General features: G+C 48.7%; 1 protein-coding gene across 3 annotated transcripts; it reads right to left on the reverse strand.

The window, feature by feature from the left end:
• Nucleotides 1–1,224: 1,224 nt before the first annotated feature.
• Nucleotides 1,225–14,351, reverse strand: LPAR4 (lysophosphatidic acid receptor 4). Of its 3 annotated transcripts, none has more exons than XM_039722542.1 (2): nucleotides 13,929–14,351; nucleotides 1,225–3,943 (listed from the first exon to the last, which is right to left on the reverse strand). In XM_039722542.1, the coding sequence occupies exon 2, from the start codon at nucleotides 3,788–3,790 to the stop codon at nucleotides 2,744–2,746; it is 1,047 nt and encodes a 348-aa protein (XP_039578476.1). In that variant the 5' UTR covers nucleotides 3,791–3,943; nucleotides 13,929–14,351; the 3' UTR covers nucleotides 1,225–2,743. The 3 variants fall into 3 exon arrangements, with proteins under 3 accessions (XP_039578476.1, XP_039578478.1, XP_039578477.1); XM_039722544.1 differs by having other exon boundaries at nucleotides 1,225–3,988; XM_039722543.1 differs by lacking the exon at nucleotides 13,929–14,351 and adding an exon at nucleotides 12,990–13,541.
• Between the last annotated feature and the right edge of the window lie 396 nt (nucleotides 14,352–14,747).

A 14,747-nucleotide genomic window follows, 5' to 3' on the forward strand; every position in this document is an offset into this window, starting at 1 on the left:
GGACTCTGGAAATGAGAGATTCTGCAGCCACCAGGCATGAGAACAGCCCTGTCCCACAAAGCTCCCAAACCCCACAACCTCTGCAATCTCTTCTTGCTTTGCAAGTGTAAAGCAGCAGCTTTAAAATAAGATTTCCAAGCTGGCAGTTGGATGTTTCCTGCTGAGAACAAGCTGAGGGTAAACAGGTTTCTCATCTCTGTAAATCTGAATTAAGCAGGGCTTTGCCTCAGAGAAGAGCATTTTCTTATGTTCCAGATATTTTTCTTGCAAGGAGGGAGATGTTTTTAGGCACAGGGTGGGATTCTTGGGGCTGTCCTGTGCAGGGCCAGGAGTTGGACTTCCATGATCCTTGTGGGTCACTTCCAGCTTGGGATATTCTGTGGTTCTAAATGCACTCTCAGTTTTTTAGAGAACCCTTCTCTCTCCCACCCCTAGAAATGAAACTCTTTAATGAATTCTTCTTGCTCTTTTTCCTTCCCTCTCTCATCCCTAAAAAATGCACTTGTGTCTCATTAAGTCCAGTTCCTGGCGGGGTTTGGGATGGGGTGCCCCATTTCTCACAGAGTCTGGGGTGTGTCAGAGCTGCTGATGGTTCCCAACCCTCCTCTCTGCCATGGGATGAAGGATTTGCTCCTCAGGGAGAACTCTGCCTGTAGGGAAGCCTGGAAAATCCCTCTTTGCCTTTTGATCTGAAGGGAACAACTTCTCTGAAGTGCACACATTTCATGGCAAGGGTTGAGATGGGCTGAACAGCCAAATGTGGATTTTAAAATTCCCTCTGGAGAGTTTGGGTGCAGGAGGAAAGGGGCACAGGCAGGAAAAGTGACAAGGCACTATTTAAATGGCAAATACTGCTGCTTCCTAAAGCCCAGCTCATCCCCTGGGCTGGAGGTGAACCTTTCCCAGCTGCTGACAAATTCCCTGTCATTGCCTGTCCCTTGTCCTGCCACACTGACCTCATTCCACCAACTTTTTTCAATGATCTCTCCCTGTTTTCACATTCTTCTGCTCCAAAGTGCAATTGTGTGTGGGTTTAATCTCCAGAAAAGCCTCCCAAGCCAGTCCTGTGTGCAGGTTTCCAGTAAATGTTGCTGTAACTCGGAGCTGAAATAGAATATTTTGGCTGCTCTCATGTTCTCTGTCTATAATGAGTTGATCATATGCTTTTCTCCAGTAAGTGACATTTTAGGGCTGAAATAGAATCATTTTTGGGGTCTTTCAACCTTGGTTAGCCACTGACTTCTTTATTCAAAGTGAATGCAGTGCTAAATAAATATTCCCTTGGAAGCATTAACATTTTACAGCTGAATTCTTCTCCCATTTAAACCTCTGTTGTTTTAAATGATCACATTTGAGGTCCTGCTCTCATATCTCATGAGGCTTCATCAGAGAGACTTAAAATAGAGTTGACTGGAAAACATCTGCTCAATTAATAATTTGTCTCTTTTTTTAGCAATAATTCCCTAGAAGTAGCTTTGCCATGGTAATGTAGCTAACAAGTTGTAACTTTATATTTTTTCAAATGAAATTGTTCACCTCATTTCTGTGTCTTACACTTAAGAATGAACCAGCCTGGGAAGGGCTGTAGAGCTTCAAACACGAGCCAAGAGCTGGAGAAAGGAACCAGGTGGTAAAATGCAACACATACAAATAATTAATTTTCCATATATTTCTGTAATCTATAAAAAGAAAGGTAATAAATTAATTGGAAAACAAGACAATATTGCTGTAACCAGCTAAGAAAAGAGTGCAGCAAATTGGTTTTTGAGTTACCTTGAGGCCCTAAAAACCCATTAAGCAATCACAGATCCTCCCTCAGTTGGGTGCTGTGACACCACTTGTCCATATTTCAGTGGGGTCAGCACTCCTGGGCTTCACCTGCCTCAGCTTCTGGATGGGAGCTTTGCCCTTGGAAGAACTCTGGGGTTCCAGGCCCTTCTCCAGCTGACTTTACAGTCCAGCCCTTCCCAGAAATAGTAATTTAATCCTCTGGGATATAAAAGCCCAGGTGTAGCAGATCATTAATGAGCTCTTTACTCCTCCCCAGATGTGGCATTAAAAATAATCAAATAAATTAAATGACAGCTTAATCTGATAAAAATGAAACTTCATCTTTCAAAACTGTAGTAATAATTATCTTTTTTTTTCTTATTATCTTTTCTGTCACCAAGCAACTCTTTTGCCTAATTGCTAAACAATTATTTACACTTCAAAGCTCTCCATAAATTCCAGTCTCTAGGAAAACCAGGCTCTGCACTCTGGCAGTGGAGTAAGGAAAAGCCACAAGCTTTTATTATGCCTTTGTAAGCAAACATACATATTGTGGGAAGTTACTGAGTTAACATATGAGGATGAGGATGCACCTGCAGAAGGCAGAAATATTGGCAGTAATTTCTAAAAAAAAATGAAATTTTCTATTTCCCAACTGGTCCCATGTCAACTGCTGAGGGGAAAAAATGCCAAATGTTGGCATCTTCTGGTTAAAGAAGCTGTTCTGTTCCCTCCTGAGTTGATGCATGTGTTGTAGCCTCTCCATAATCTCCAAAGGGAGATCCATTGGGATTTTCATGCTTTGTGTTCACCTGTGGAACGTGATGGGACCATCCCAGTGCGAGGATCTGTCGTCCCCCAGCAGCTTTTCTTCATTAACCCCACGTGTGAGCCCCCGTTTTCTGGAGCTGCTCTTTGCCACGTGCTGTTAATCAGGAGTTAATGGGGGGTAACTCCCTGTGTAAACATCTCCCTAGAAATGGGATTCAGATGTGGGATCTCCCCCGTTGGTGATGGCCTGGTCACTGATCTCATCCTGCGGTGCCGGCAGCGCCGTCTTTGTGAGCGGCATCTCTGTCTTGAAGAGAGAATCCATTTTGATCTGGGTTTTGATGTTGAAGGACTTCTGGAAGGACTCGGAGGTGAAGTAGTAGATGAAGGGGTCAAAGCAGCAGTTGAGGGTGGCGATGCACAACGTGATGGGATACATGGTCCTGGCAAACCTCTCCAGGGAGCAGTTGGCGATGGCCTGGGAGCGCACGAGCGCGTACAGGAACAGGATGGAATTGTAGGGGACAAAGCACACAACGAAAATGGCCACGTGCACAATGATCATCTTGAGCACTTTCTCCTTGTTCGTCCCAATCTGGGACAGGGTGGCCGGCTTCCGTAAAGTCCGGAGAACCAGCGAGGAGCACGTGAGGTTGAGCAGCAGAGGGATGATGAATCCCACCACCTCAATAAATATGGTGATCTTGGACAGGTAGGTTTTCCAGATCCTTTTGGAGAACCCTTCGAAACAGGTGGTGCTGGTGTTGGACACGTTGGTCGTGGAGAACAGCGAGGCCGAAATTCCGCCGCTGAGGACCAGGATCCAAACGCCGGCGCAGACGATGGCGGAATTCCTCCTGGTGCGGATGGTGCGGGAGCGGAAGGGATACACGATGGCCAGGAAGCGATCCACACTGATGCAGGTGAGGAACAACATGCTCCCGTAGATGTTGGTGAGGAACGCCGTGCCCGAGATCTTGCACAGGCTGTCCCCGAAGGGCCAGTGCCTGTTGAAGTTGTAAAAAATCTTGAAGGGCAAAGTGAAGACAAAAAGCAAGTCTGAAACCGCCAGGTTGGTCATGAAAATGGCCGTCTCGCTCCGCATCTTCATCCGGAAGAGGAAAACGAAGAGGGAGGCGCAGTTTGTGATCAAGCCAAGGATGAAGACCACGCTGTACACGGCTCCGTACAGGTTGTACTTGAAGGAATCATCTGTCAGGCAGGTATGGTTGTTGCTGTGGTTTCCCATGCCAAGTCTGGGATGGGCTTCCAAAGGCCTTCAAAGTCTACTTCAGTGACATCCATAAAATAAGGCAGGGAGCTCGTCCCTTCCCGAAGGAACACATTCCAGGGAGGTGGCTGGACTCCTTCCTAGCGCATCTCCCTCATGGATCCTTTCATCCTAAAGGAGAGAGACAGAGCTGCCATCAGTCTTGAACCAAAGTGGCTGTGCAAGAGAAATTCCCAAATTAATGGATGTGCAAACAAGAGCAGGAACTAGTTTTCAAGCTAGTCTTTACAAATTCCACTATTATTGGGGTTTTTCCCAGTTGGAGATGGAATTTACTGAATCTGGCCTTTCCTTCCACCACTCCCTCATCCTCCTGTTTGAAGGAGAGTGATCTGAGAAGCCAGGTCTATGGAAGGTGTCCCTGTCCATGGCAGAGGTTGGAAAAGGGCTTTAAGGTCCTTTCCAACCCAAACAGTTCTGTGATAATTCCAACATTTCCCTTGGAAAGGTTTTTCTTTAAAATCTGAGATGGAATTGGCCCATTATATTTGGAAAGAAATTTAACAGAATCAAACATATGAAATTTTGCCCTAAACCTGTAACAGGAGGAGAAAAGCTGAAAGTTGTAATGTGTGCTTTAAACTGTGCACAAAGGCGAGTTCTGGATTTTCAACCTTTTTTGATGCAAAGTATTAAAAAACCCACCAAAATCTATGATAAAGAGGAGCTGCTTTGCCTTTTTTCCCCAGTTTAAAATAGGAACATCTTTACAGATGTTTTCCAAAGTGGAAAACTGTTGTAGTTCAGAAATATTTACCAAAAACACTTCCCAAAGCCATGTTTCCTTTTTTTCCCCTGCTTTAAAATGTCTACAAATATGGTATTACTTCCAAAAGGAATTTTTTTGCAAGTGTAAAACTTTCCCAAGAAAGATTCCCCTAAGCTGTACCAACAGCTGCTTTTCATTCCTACTCTTTGTCGAGGTTTGGAATGTGAAATTTGGGAAATGTCATGGACTACACTCTTGTAAGACTTTGTCCCAACTCAACAAGCTTTGGAGACAGGTGAAGTGAGCATGTTTTTACTTGGACATAGGTGCTTCCTGAACTCCCTGGATCATCTCTCCTGGCTATTTTAAGTATTTTTAATGCCTGTGGGAATAATTCCTTGGAAATTCTCCTCGAGGAAAGTCCCTCTGGAGCAAGGAGGGTTTGTGAGTTGGATCATGAGCTCAGCACTTCTTGGAAATGTGGAGCAAAGTTGGGTCACGAAGGGAAAGACCTTTTCCTTACAAACTCCAGCCAACCAAATAAGGACTAGTTTGGAATCTCCTCGTAATCTAAGAAATTTAGGAGCTACAACTGGGAGTCGTTTGGAGGCGAAACCCTTGTGAAGAGTGGGATCCTTTCCAGAGTGAACCCCTGTCAGAAGAGTTTCAGCTCCAAACCTGTCACTGAGTTGTGTTAAAGGTTGCAATGGCAACATATAAACAAACAAAATGGAAAACAAATCATGTTTTCGACACGATTGGGGATGCAAATTATCAAAATCAGATGTTTTCCGTATGTTTTCATCCTGGGAGTTCTCGCATGCAAGCTGACAGCCTTGCTGGTAAAATGGCAAGTGTTGGGAAAGCTGGGACAGCCACGGCTTTGCCAGGTGGAAGGGGCAAATTCCTCACCTGGGAATGCCTGGAGAGCCACAGGATTCCCAAAATCTGGTGCTGTGACCCCGGGAGCAGGCAGCACCTCACCTTTGCACCTGGCAAAGTAGTGAGAAAGGAGGATGCCCAGATCTGCCTCCTCAGATGACTTCATTCTTTGGACATCCAAAAAGATGACTGGAACTTGGAGGTCTCTCCTGTGGAGAAGGTTTCCTCCTAAATTTATGGTTAAATGAGCTTTATTGAGAAACAAGCTAAAAAACCAATATCGAACATTTAAATTTATGGGAAGAACAGGAGCAAAATCTTAAATGTGGGATTGAACTCACTTTCTTTGGATCTGGGGTAAAAGGAAAAAAGGTCTTGCCTGAAAGTTCAAATGCCTTTAAACAAGAGCAAAGTTGGATTGGAAAGCTCACATGAGCTCCAACAGGAATAGCTGAACTCACTTTCTTTAGATCTGTGGTAAAAGGAAAAAAGGAAAGATCTTGCCTGAAAGTTCAAATGCCTTTAAACAAGAGCAAAGTTGGATTGGAAAGCTCACATGAGCTCCAACAGGAATAGCTGAGCTTTGGCTTAACCTTCAGCCCAAAGCATTCAGTCCTCGGCTTGGAGCTCCCTCCCAGTGCAGACACTCCCTGTTATCTCCATCAGGAGTTTTGTTTATGCTGGAATGTGACTCCCCGGGTGGGTGAACCCCAGGTGTGCCCCACTGTCCTGGTCCAGGGTCCACTCTGGGTCCTGCTGGGGAGATCTCAGAGGGGTTGGGTGTCCTTGGGAACAGCCTGGGAGCCCAGTGGAAACCCCACTTTCCAGCCTGGCCTGGATTTGGGCAGTTCCTCAAGAGCCAGGTTTGCAAGGTGCCTTTGGAACTCTCACCTTTGCTCCTGACCAAGTGCTGCCAGCAGCCTGACACAGATACTCCTCACACAGGAAAAAGGATGCTCCATCTCCTGACTCTTTTTTCCCTGCTCTGCTCCAGACAGCCCCAAGGTCAAATCCCGTTTTTTCCAGTGTCTAATCTCTGGGAATTGTCTGCCAGCAATTGTCTAGTTAACTTATGGGCTTTAAAATACAGCCTGCCTTGTTTACCTATGGAACCCTGAGGTGTTTAAACAAGCTGACAAGTGGCTTTGAAACCCAGCCATGTGCTCTAAATTCTGTAGGACGAGTCCACAGATTGAGTTTTCCGAGTGAAAAATTCCCTTTCCTTCCTTTCCACTATGGATTAAAGCAGTGGGATGTCTTCATGGACACCACGGTCACTACTGCTGTTGCCTTGCTGGGAAAAATAAAGCAATATATTTTTTAAAAACTCAGTAAATACAGGATGACAAAGTAGTGGGGTTTTTTCTATTTCAGGCAGGGCAAAGCTTTAAATCCTATATTTCAACTGGAGGCTGGTCCAGGAGGGGAGGAATGTAATGGAATAAACCCCCTGTTTAGTGTGATAAAATTGAGAATATTCTCTCTCCTAGCAGGGATGGTATCAGCAAACCTCCAGCAGCCATCCCTCACAAAACCCTGTAACTCAGAGCGAGGTTCAGCAGAGTAGCTCCAGGCTTTGCTTTTTTACAGTACAAATATCCCATCCTCCATGGACTGAAAAGAGAGGAAAACTTGGTGTTACTTCCTATGGTGCCTGAGTATCCTGTTTACAATTCCTGTATTTCCTCCTCCCAGCACCCCAAGACACCTCCAAACTGCCAGACTGCAGCTCCATCCAGAGGAGCTGTTTGTTAGAACAGCAATTACTGCAGGGGAAAAACAAATTTAAAACCAGCCCCTGTCATTCCATTATCCCATTCTTCCTGCTCCACACTGATCCTGTTCTCCACATGTGCAGCAAGCTGAGGTCAGAAAAACACCAGCGTGAAGTTTGGGGCTGGCATTTTTGGCATCATCACATTTTCTTTTAGTCATGTGAGATGTCAGATGAGTGGAACTTTATCAGTCTGGACGTGAAGGACACCCTGTGTGTTCATCTGAGCTCTGGGTTTGGGCGGTCTGGCACAGCCCTGATGGGAAAACCTCCCAGAGCTGAAGGATCTTTGCTGGATTATCACTGTGCGTACTCAGGTTATCTCTTAGATCTTGAGAAACAAAGGTTTATAGGTAGAGAAGGCAAAACCTGCAGGACAGTGGGATTTGGGGAGGTTTGTCTGGGTTTTCTCCCAGGTTGTGGCACCACTGTTTGTGTTTTGATGGGGTCTCAGCCTCCAGCCTTGGAAATAAATCGGGATTTTCCTGGGGCACAGCAAGAGCTTTATTTCTGCCTTCTCCTGACAAGAATTCCATTCACTCCAGGGTTTGCAGCTCCCTGTTCCTCACCCCTTGCTACAACGCCTGTGGGATGGGTAACTCACTCCCACCACGGAGCCCAGGGTTACAGCTTTACAACAAACTCAGCTCTGCAGCTTCTTGGCGTTTATTTCCTTCCTTTGTTCCACTTTAATTAGGCAAAAGGTACAAATAAGGGTTTTTTTGTGGGGAGATGTTTGGGGTTTTGGCAGATTTTTGCAGAGATGATAATTCTGTGTAAGTTTGTAGGACTTGGGTTCTTTCAGACTGGTGACTATAGATAAAATAAGATTAAAGTGCAATTGTTTGAACAGATAAAATCAAAACTGTTATATATTTTTTTAAAACACAAAACCTTTTTCTATCTGAAAAACGGAACATCTCAGTTCCTGCAATGGCATTTCCACTTAACTTCTACCTTCTTTTTTCAGTAAAAGTTGGTTTTGTTCAGGGAGAGTTCTGAGAGTGTGAACTGGCAGCAGCTTTAAGGACAAACCTCCAGTCTGGGGTAATCTGGTGGCTGATTTTTCACTGTTGGAGGTTGCCAGGGCAGGAGCTGGTACTGCACAGCGATGTTTTCCCAGCGCCAGCAGCGTGGGTTTATGGAAAGCTGGAGCAGGTGATGCTGGGTCTGGCTCCTCCAGAGCAAGGTGTAGGGATGGGAAATAGCTTGGGACACCAATTTTGGGGTTGGGCTCAGCTCGCTGAGCGGCTGTGAGTGCTCCATCCTCCCCGGAGCTCCTGGCACATCCCCAGTTTTCCTCCCCGGTGCAGCAGGAGCGAGGGAAGGCCGGGATTAGAGGGTGGGAAGCGGAGCAGCTGCCTGTAAACAAAGCTCCATTGACGATCCGAAGCGCTGGGAAGGAGAAAACGCTTTAATCTCTTTCATTTCCTAATCCTAAGTGATGTACTGGAGAACAGTGGGGAGAGAGCAGACACAAGTGGGACTTTGAAGTCCACGGAGGTTTGTGGAGCTTCAAAGGGCCATTCTTGCCGGGGGAATGGGGACGTTTGCGGGTGATTAGCCTAAAAAACAGGGCAGGAAGGCTCTTATTCATGGCTTTGACACTTATTGTGCTCAGTGTCGCCGGACCTGGCGGTCCCCAGCCCTCGCTGCCACATCGTCTCCTGTACCTGCGGGAAGCTGGGGTTGGGAGCTTCGCTTCAGCCAGGTTCCAGCAGGTGATTTTTCGGAGAAAAACCCGAAATGTGGGGTGGCTTGGGGAGGCATCGCCTGTCCCCGAGGCGGGGGTGAGCGCAGGGATGGGGGGGAGCCAGCGGGCGCTGCTGTGCCCTGCTCTGAGCTCCTGGGACCCTCACAGCCCCTCCGAGCTCAGCAGCTCCTTCTCCTGTGCAGCAGGACCCCGATTTAATTCTTGGGATGGAGCAGGGAAGGAAACCTGAGCCTCTCAGCCCGAACCCTAAAGGCGCTCTCCTCTTCTCTTCCCTCATTTTTTCCCCTCTCTTTTAATTGCTCAGCACCGCCGTTGTCTCCTCGCTGTCCTCCGAGACTTACAAAGCATTTCCTGCTCGTGGTGCCTTCCCTGGGCTGTATCTGTTTTGGATTGAGCTAATTAAAATGTTTCCTTCAGCAGAGATTCGCGAGCTGCCTTACCCCACATCCAGCCACTGATCCTCGGGGCATGACTCTCCTTTTGTTTGCGCTGAGAATGTCTCTCTCCATTTACATCACCCTTTAACCCTTGGCGTGCTCTGCCTCTCCCCATCCCCTGCAGCCCCCGGAGGGGCTGGGCCGCAGCCAGGAAACGATGGGATTCACCCCAAACTTCTCGGCGAGGTTTGCATTATTTAACACTTGTAAGAGCGGCTTTTTTTGCCCGGCCTTTGGTGCTGGAATGCTGCTTGTTTGGAGCCCCAGGGATTGCTGGATAATGGCAGCGCTGGCTTCAATAGAGAAGATTTAGATGCAAAGAAAAGCTGATGAAGTGCTGAAAAGCAAAGTTACCCTGTCTGACCAGGTTGTTTTCACCCAGGAATAATGTTTGTGGTAGAGGTTGCCGTGTCCTTGATGTAGCTTTGGTTCGTTACAAAGTGTGGCTAAGGAAAAAAAAAAAAAAAAGAAAAAACCCAAAAAAAACCAACATAAAAAATAAGAGACTCCTGTTTCCCTGAGCCACTGGGGACTCCAACAACAGGCCTGGGTTTATTTGCTCACAGCTCCAAAAGGTTCCCAGTCAGCAGCCTGCCCAACAAGCTGCCTTTCTTCGCTTTCCCTGACACAATTTCCAGTGGTTCCTCGGCCATTCCTTGGCTTTTTGGCTCCTTGTTGCCTTTCCTCAGCTCCTCTGAGCCACGCAGAGCTCTCCTGTCACCCCATCCTCATCCCCCTGGGCTGGATCCTCTGCACTCCCTCTGCCGAAATGGGAGAGCTGAACCTTCTCCTCCCGTTGTCCAGAAATTATGGGCTTTTTCTGCCTTGCCTTAGCCCAAGAAGGTGCCAGCACAGCAGCACAAACACCAATTTCACCCTGGCAAGGTGGCCTGGCTGGAGGGGCTGGCTGGATTCCTTTGGGTGCTGGGCCAGTCCTCCCATGGGTCTGGCCAAAATCCGTGTTTGGGACCTTGAGGGATCTGTGCCCTGCATTTATTTACTGCAGGGAGCTGATCTAACAGGGCTTTTTTTTTTTTTTCTCTTAAATTGCTTTATCCTGAGGGGAAAAGGGGAAATTTTGAGGATTGTAGAATCCCAGGATGGATTGGGTTGGAAGGGAACTTAAAGCCTATCCTGTTCAATCCCTGCCATGGGCAGAGACACCTTCCACCTCCACGCCTTCTCCAACCTGGCTTTTTCTGTAAAGTGGCAAAATAACTAAGAAATTACTCCACAATGCAGAAATATCCAATCTCAGCTGGCCAGCAAAGCTTCTGCAGTGAAACTTCTTAGAAATCAGATTTCTAATTATAAGATGAGGGCAAGGCAATGACATTTTGGCATCGTGCAAGGGCTGGATGCTGCTTTTCCTGCTAAATATGGTTATATCCATCTGTAAAACGTGCTGGGGAGGAAGAGGGTGAGTTGTCTGCAGGTTCAAGAAAGGAAAATGGGAATATTATGAAAGGAAAAGAAGAGGTCTGTTGTGGCTGTGTCTTTACAGCATCACAGGGTCTCTCAGCCTGATGAGCTCATGTTTTGACCAGAGAAAGGATCTGCTCTGCTGCCAGAACACACCTTTGTCTCAGGGCTCAGGGACTGATGAATGTCCCTTCATTTCACTTGCCAGGATAAAGAGATCTTCCTTTTCCTACCTACCAAACACATTACAAATAATCCAGCACATTTTCCTGCAGCCAGGGTCAGCTCAGGCTGGTCTGGCTCTGGAGCAGGGTGGATCTTTACCCCTTTTATGGGGCTGAACTGGGAGCTGGTGCAGGAGGAAGCCTTGCAGAGCCACTGTCTGCTCTGGGAATAAAGAGCTCCTCTTTTCAGGGAGAGAATTTCCCTTCTGTGCAAAGTGGTGGCTCCCCTTCCCCGGGACTAAATCGGATCCTTATTTAGGGAGGAGGAGCAACGCGTGGAGGAGCAGAGTGAGGCTCTGCACGCAGGCTTGACCTGGAAAGACCTGCTGAGGGTGGCTGAGTGCTCCAGGAGCCATCCCCACCCTGCCCTGCCGGCTCCTTTGGGATCCTGGAGCACCAGTGCAGCCACACAGGCTGACCAGCAATGCCCAGCCATGGGGAAACAGAGCCCCAAATCCCAAATATGCTGTAAGCAGGGCGAGGGGCAGAGGCACGGATGGATCATGGATGTGGCATCCACCCAGATGGCTCCAAGTGCCACAGTGACAGAATCCCAAATTGCTTTGCCACGTCCCCTCCAACAGAGCAACAGGGCACCCTGTCCCCAGGATCTGGCCCAAGCTCTGGATAAAACTGCTTTAATTCCTGCTCCTGTGCTCCAGCCATGAGGTCACTGCCGGAGGACTGATCCATCTTCCAGCTGGGAGAGCATCCTCTCCCTGCCCAGGGAATGTTCCCATCCCTCCTCCTCAGCAAGCCCAGGTGCAGCTTTGCAGTTTCGTGCCTCACTGCAATGCCCTAAGTGAAGCTGAGTGCAGAACTGGGGCGTTTCTTGGGTTTGTCTGTGTGGAGCTGAGCTCTTGACCCTGGAATTTGGAAGACTTCGATTTTTATCAGTTGAGGAGGATTCTCATTTTTAGCCTCAAAGGATTCCAGTGAAATGTTTGTTCAGCCTCCTCTCCCACCCCCTTCCTCCCTCCTCTGTCTTTCAGGACTTTCTTTTAAAATGCAGAGGCTTTGAACCCCCCAAAGTACCAGGGTTTCCTGCCTGTTTTGTTTTTAGGGAATGCTCCTAAGGGCAAGAAGATGGAAAAGTACTACAAGGGGGGAATGTCCTTATCACCGAGCTGTGAACTTTGCACTTCCCATCCTCTGGATTTGACTGTTCTGTTCCTATAGGGCAGCAATACAAAAACCACACACAATTGTCTCCTCTCAAACAATGATTTGGGAATGTCATTAAAACCTCCAAACTTTTCCTGCAAATTTTTCTGCCATGTGCTTATATTGTGTTAAATCCTCTCTCTTCCAAACAGCAGAATCTTTAAATGATGTTGTTCATCGTTCATTTTACTTCAGACACCCTGTTTTTTTTAGAGCTGTCTTGGAATTTTTCTCATTGAATTTTGCAGCTTTAAGGGAGTAATTTTAGTCATGAATGGAGGCTGAAGCGAAAAATCAAATTTTTAAAGTTTTCCGTATAATATTTATAACTTAATTCCTAATTTTTTTAATATAGTTTGTGGGAGCCAGCCCTCCATTAAAACGAAGGTGAATGCCACATTTCTATCCAACCCATTACAAGCCTGAAGTGTCTTTATGACACTGACTTCAAGTACAAAAGGAAGCTGTAACCAAGGGATCCTTTTCACAAACACACAACAAACAACAGGGCAGGAAAGTCCTAAACTTGTCACCTGCAGTGCCACAACGAGAATCTCGATGGCAATGGAGAATTTCGCCGGGAGTCAGAACCATTTCCATGCAATCTGCAGGAGTAACTCCAGAATTACTTTCCCAAAACTTGGAGCTCATCTTTCTGCCTTTAAGCAGCCATGGCAGGGCTGGAGCAGGAGGAAGGGGAGTCTCCAGAGCAGGAAAACAGTGAAACCCGGCGGGATTCATCCCTCGCATCCATCCGAGCCTCCAGACCCCCACCCGGAGCTGCCCTGAAACCCGGCCGCTTTTCCTGCCCCGGGAGCGGGGGGAACTCACCGGCACCGCCACCATTCCCACGGCTCGGGGCTTCCTCGGGATCCCTCCCTGACAGTCCTTTGTGTCCCTGGCACACGGGCCGCGTTATTCCCCCGCGGAAATCCCACTTTGTGCGAGTTCAGCCGCTCATCCCCAAACTCCGCGCCGGGCGGCAGCTGCCCGGCCTTTGTTCCGAGCGGGATCGGGGCTGCCCAGCGCCGCTGCCACCGTGTCTGGGCAAAACGGGACGCAAGAATGGGCCCAATGTCTGGGCAGGGGCTGTGGGCAGGGGGAACTCCTGGGGGTCTCCATAGGAAACGCTTTCCATTGGGCAGGGATGTGTTATTAGCGCCGGAGCCCGCCCCGCCCCGGCTCTCCGCTGGGTCCCTCTCGCGGGGCTCTATCCATGGATTCCCTTCCAGAGCCTCTCCCAGCTCGGAATTAGCAGCTTAAGGACAGCCCGACAATGAGCAGCGCGGATTTCCTGAGCAATTAGCCGGGGGACCCGGCCTGGGAGAGCGTGCCCGATGGGAACGAGCAGGGAAAAGCTCCTCGCTGCTCGGATTTTCCTTCCCGCGGCCGTAATTGTTTTGCCTTCCAATTAAAAAAAAAGTGAGGAGCGGAGGGGGGAGCTGAGAGTGGGGAGAGCACTGGGTAAGATTAGGAAGCTGCAGAGCTGCAAAGTTGGCCGTGGAAATAAAATAGCAAACATTTCCCGGGGCAGATTTAGAAAGGCGCTGTTTGTTAGGCTGGGGGTTGTTGTTTTGTTTTAAATCTTCTCGGAGGAGCTGACTGGAACAGAGCCTTGCCCCGAATCGCTGGGCTCCCGCTGGAAAGCCGGTCAGCTTTCCTTCTCCATAATTACAAATACTCAGGGAAGCGTGGCTGCATCTGCCTGGGGGCTGCCCCCGAGAGCCGCGCGGGGAACGTGCCCAAAAACTGCTTCATTCCCCCTCTTACCTTCGCTATCAGCCCTTCAGGTGGGGACGAGGCTCTTCTGGCAGCAGCAGCAAGGCGGCGGACGGTTCATTTTATTCCCTTTTCAGCCCTCTGTGCCTCCACGGGGCTGAAGCGCCGGGGCTGCCGCTGAAGCCCAGCCTCCCCCCTAACGCGTCTCGCTCGCATTGTGTTTGTCTCTCCTCTTCCTCCGCTCTCCTTGGCTCTTCCCACAGGCAGCCAAGGCCAGTAAACAACTCATTGTGAGGCTGCGGTGGATGTGACTCCCCGGGCTGGTGGCCACCGTGGCTGGGTCGCCTCTGCAGCGCGGCCGGCTGCTGCCACCACGGGCTTTTATCCCTCCATGCAAATAACTTCCTGAATATCTCATGTAACAGCCCGGCAGCTCCGGGTGCTCAGCCCCAGCCTCCGCGAGCCCCCGCTTCCACGGAACGCAAAAACAGGAGCGTGGGTTCGGAGTGAGAAGGGCGGCGGTGCAGATGTTTCCTGCTCCCGATGGGCAAAGGTCCATTTTTATTTGTTTAGTAAAAATAGAGGCAGGAAAGTGTGGGGGAATGGTGGCGGCGTGGCCGAAGGCATCGCTGTCCCTGAGTGTGGGGTGGCAGAAGGCTCAGGGTGGAAAGCCCTCCAATATCACCAGTGAATTTACACAGAACCCCAGTTTCGTGGCTGGTGGGCATTTTCAGGCGGCTGCATGGGAATGCTGATCCCTGGGGAGATGCGGCTGCTTTTCACACCCATTCTCATGCGAGGGTGAGAGCTCTCAGTGGGAGCCCATTGACCAACATTCGAAAGCTTTTTTTAGGGAAAGAAGGATATCGG

The sequence above is a fragment of the Passer montanus genome, unplaced genomic scaffold, assembly GCF_014805655.1.
Source record: "Passer montanus isolate IOZ18808 unplaced genomic scaffold, ASM1480565v1 scaffold49, whole genome shotgun sequence".
NCBI classification, from domain to species: Eukaryota; Metazoa; Chordata; class Aves; order Passeriformes; family Passeridae; genus Passer; species Passer montanus.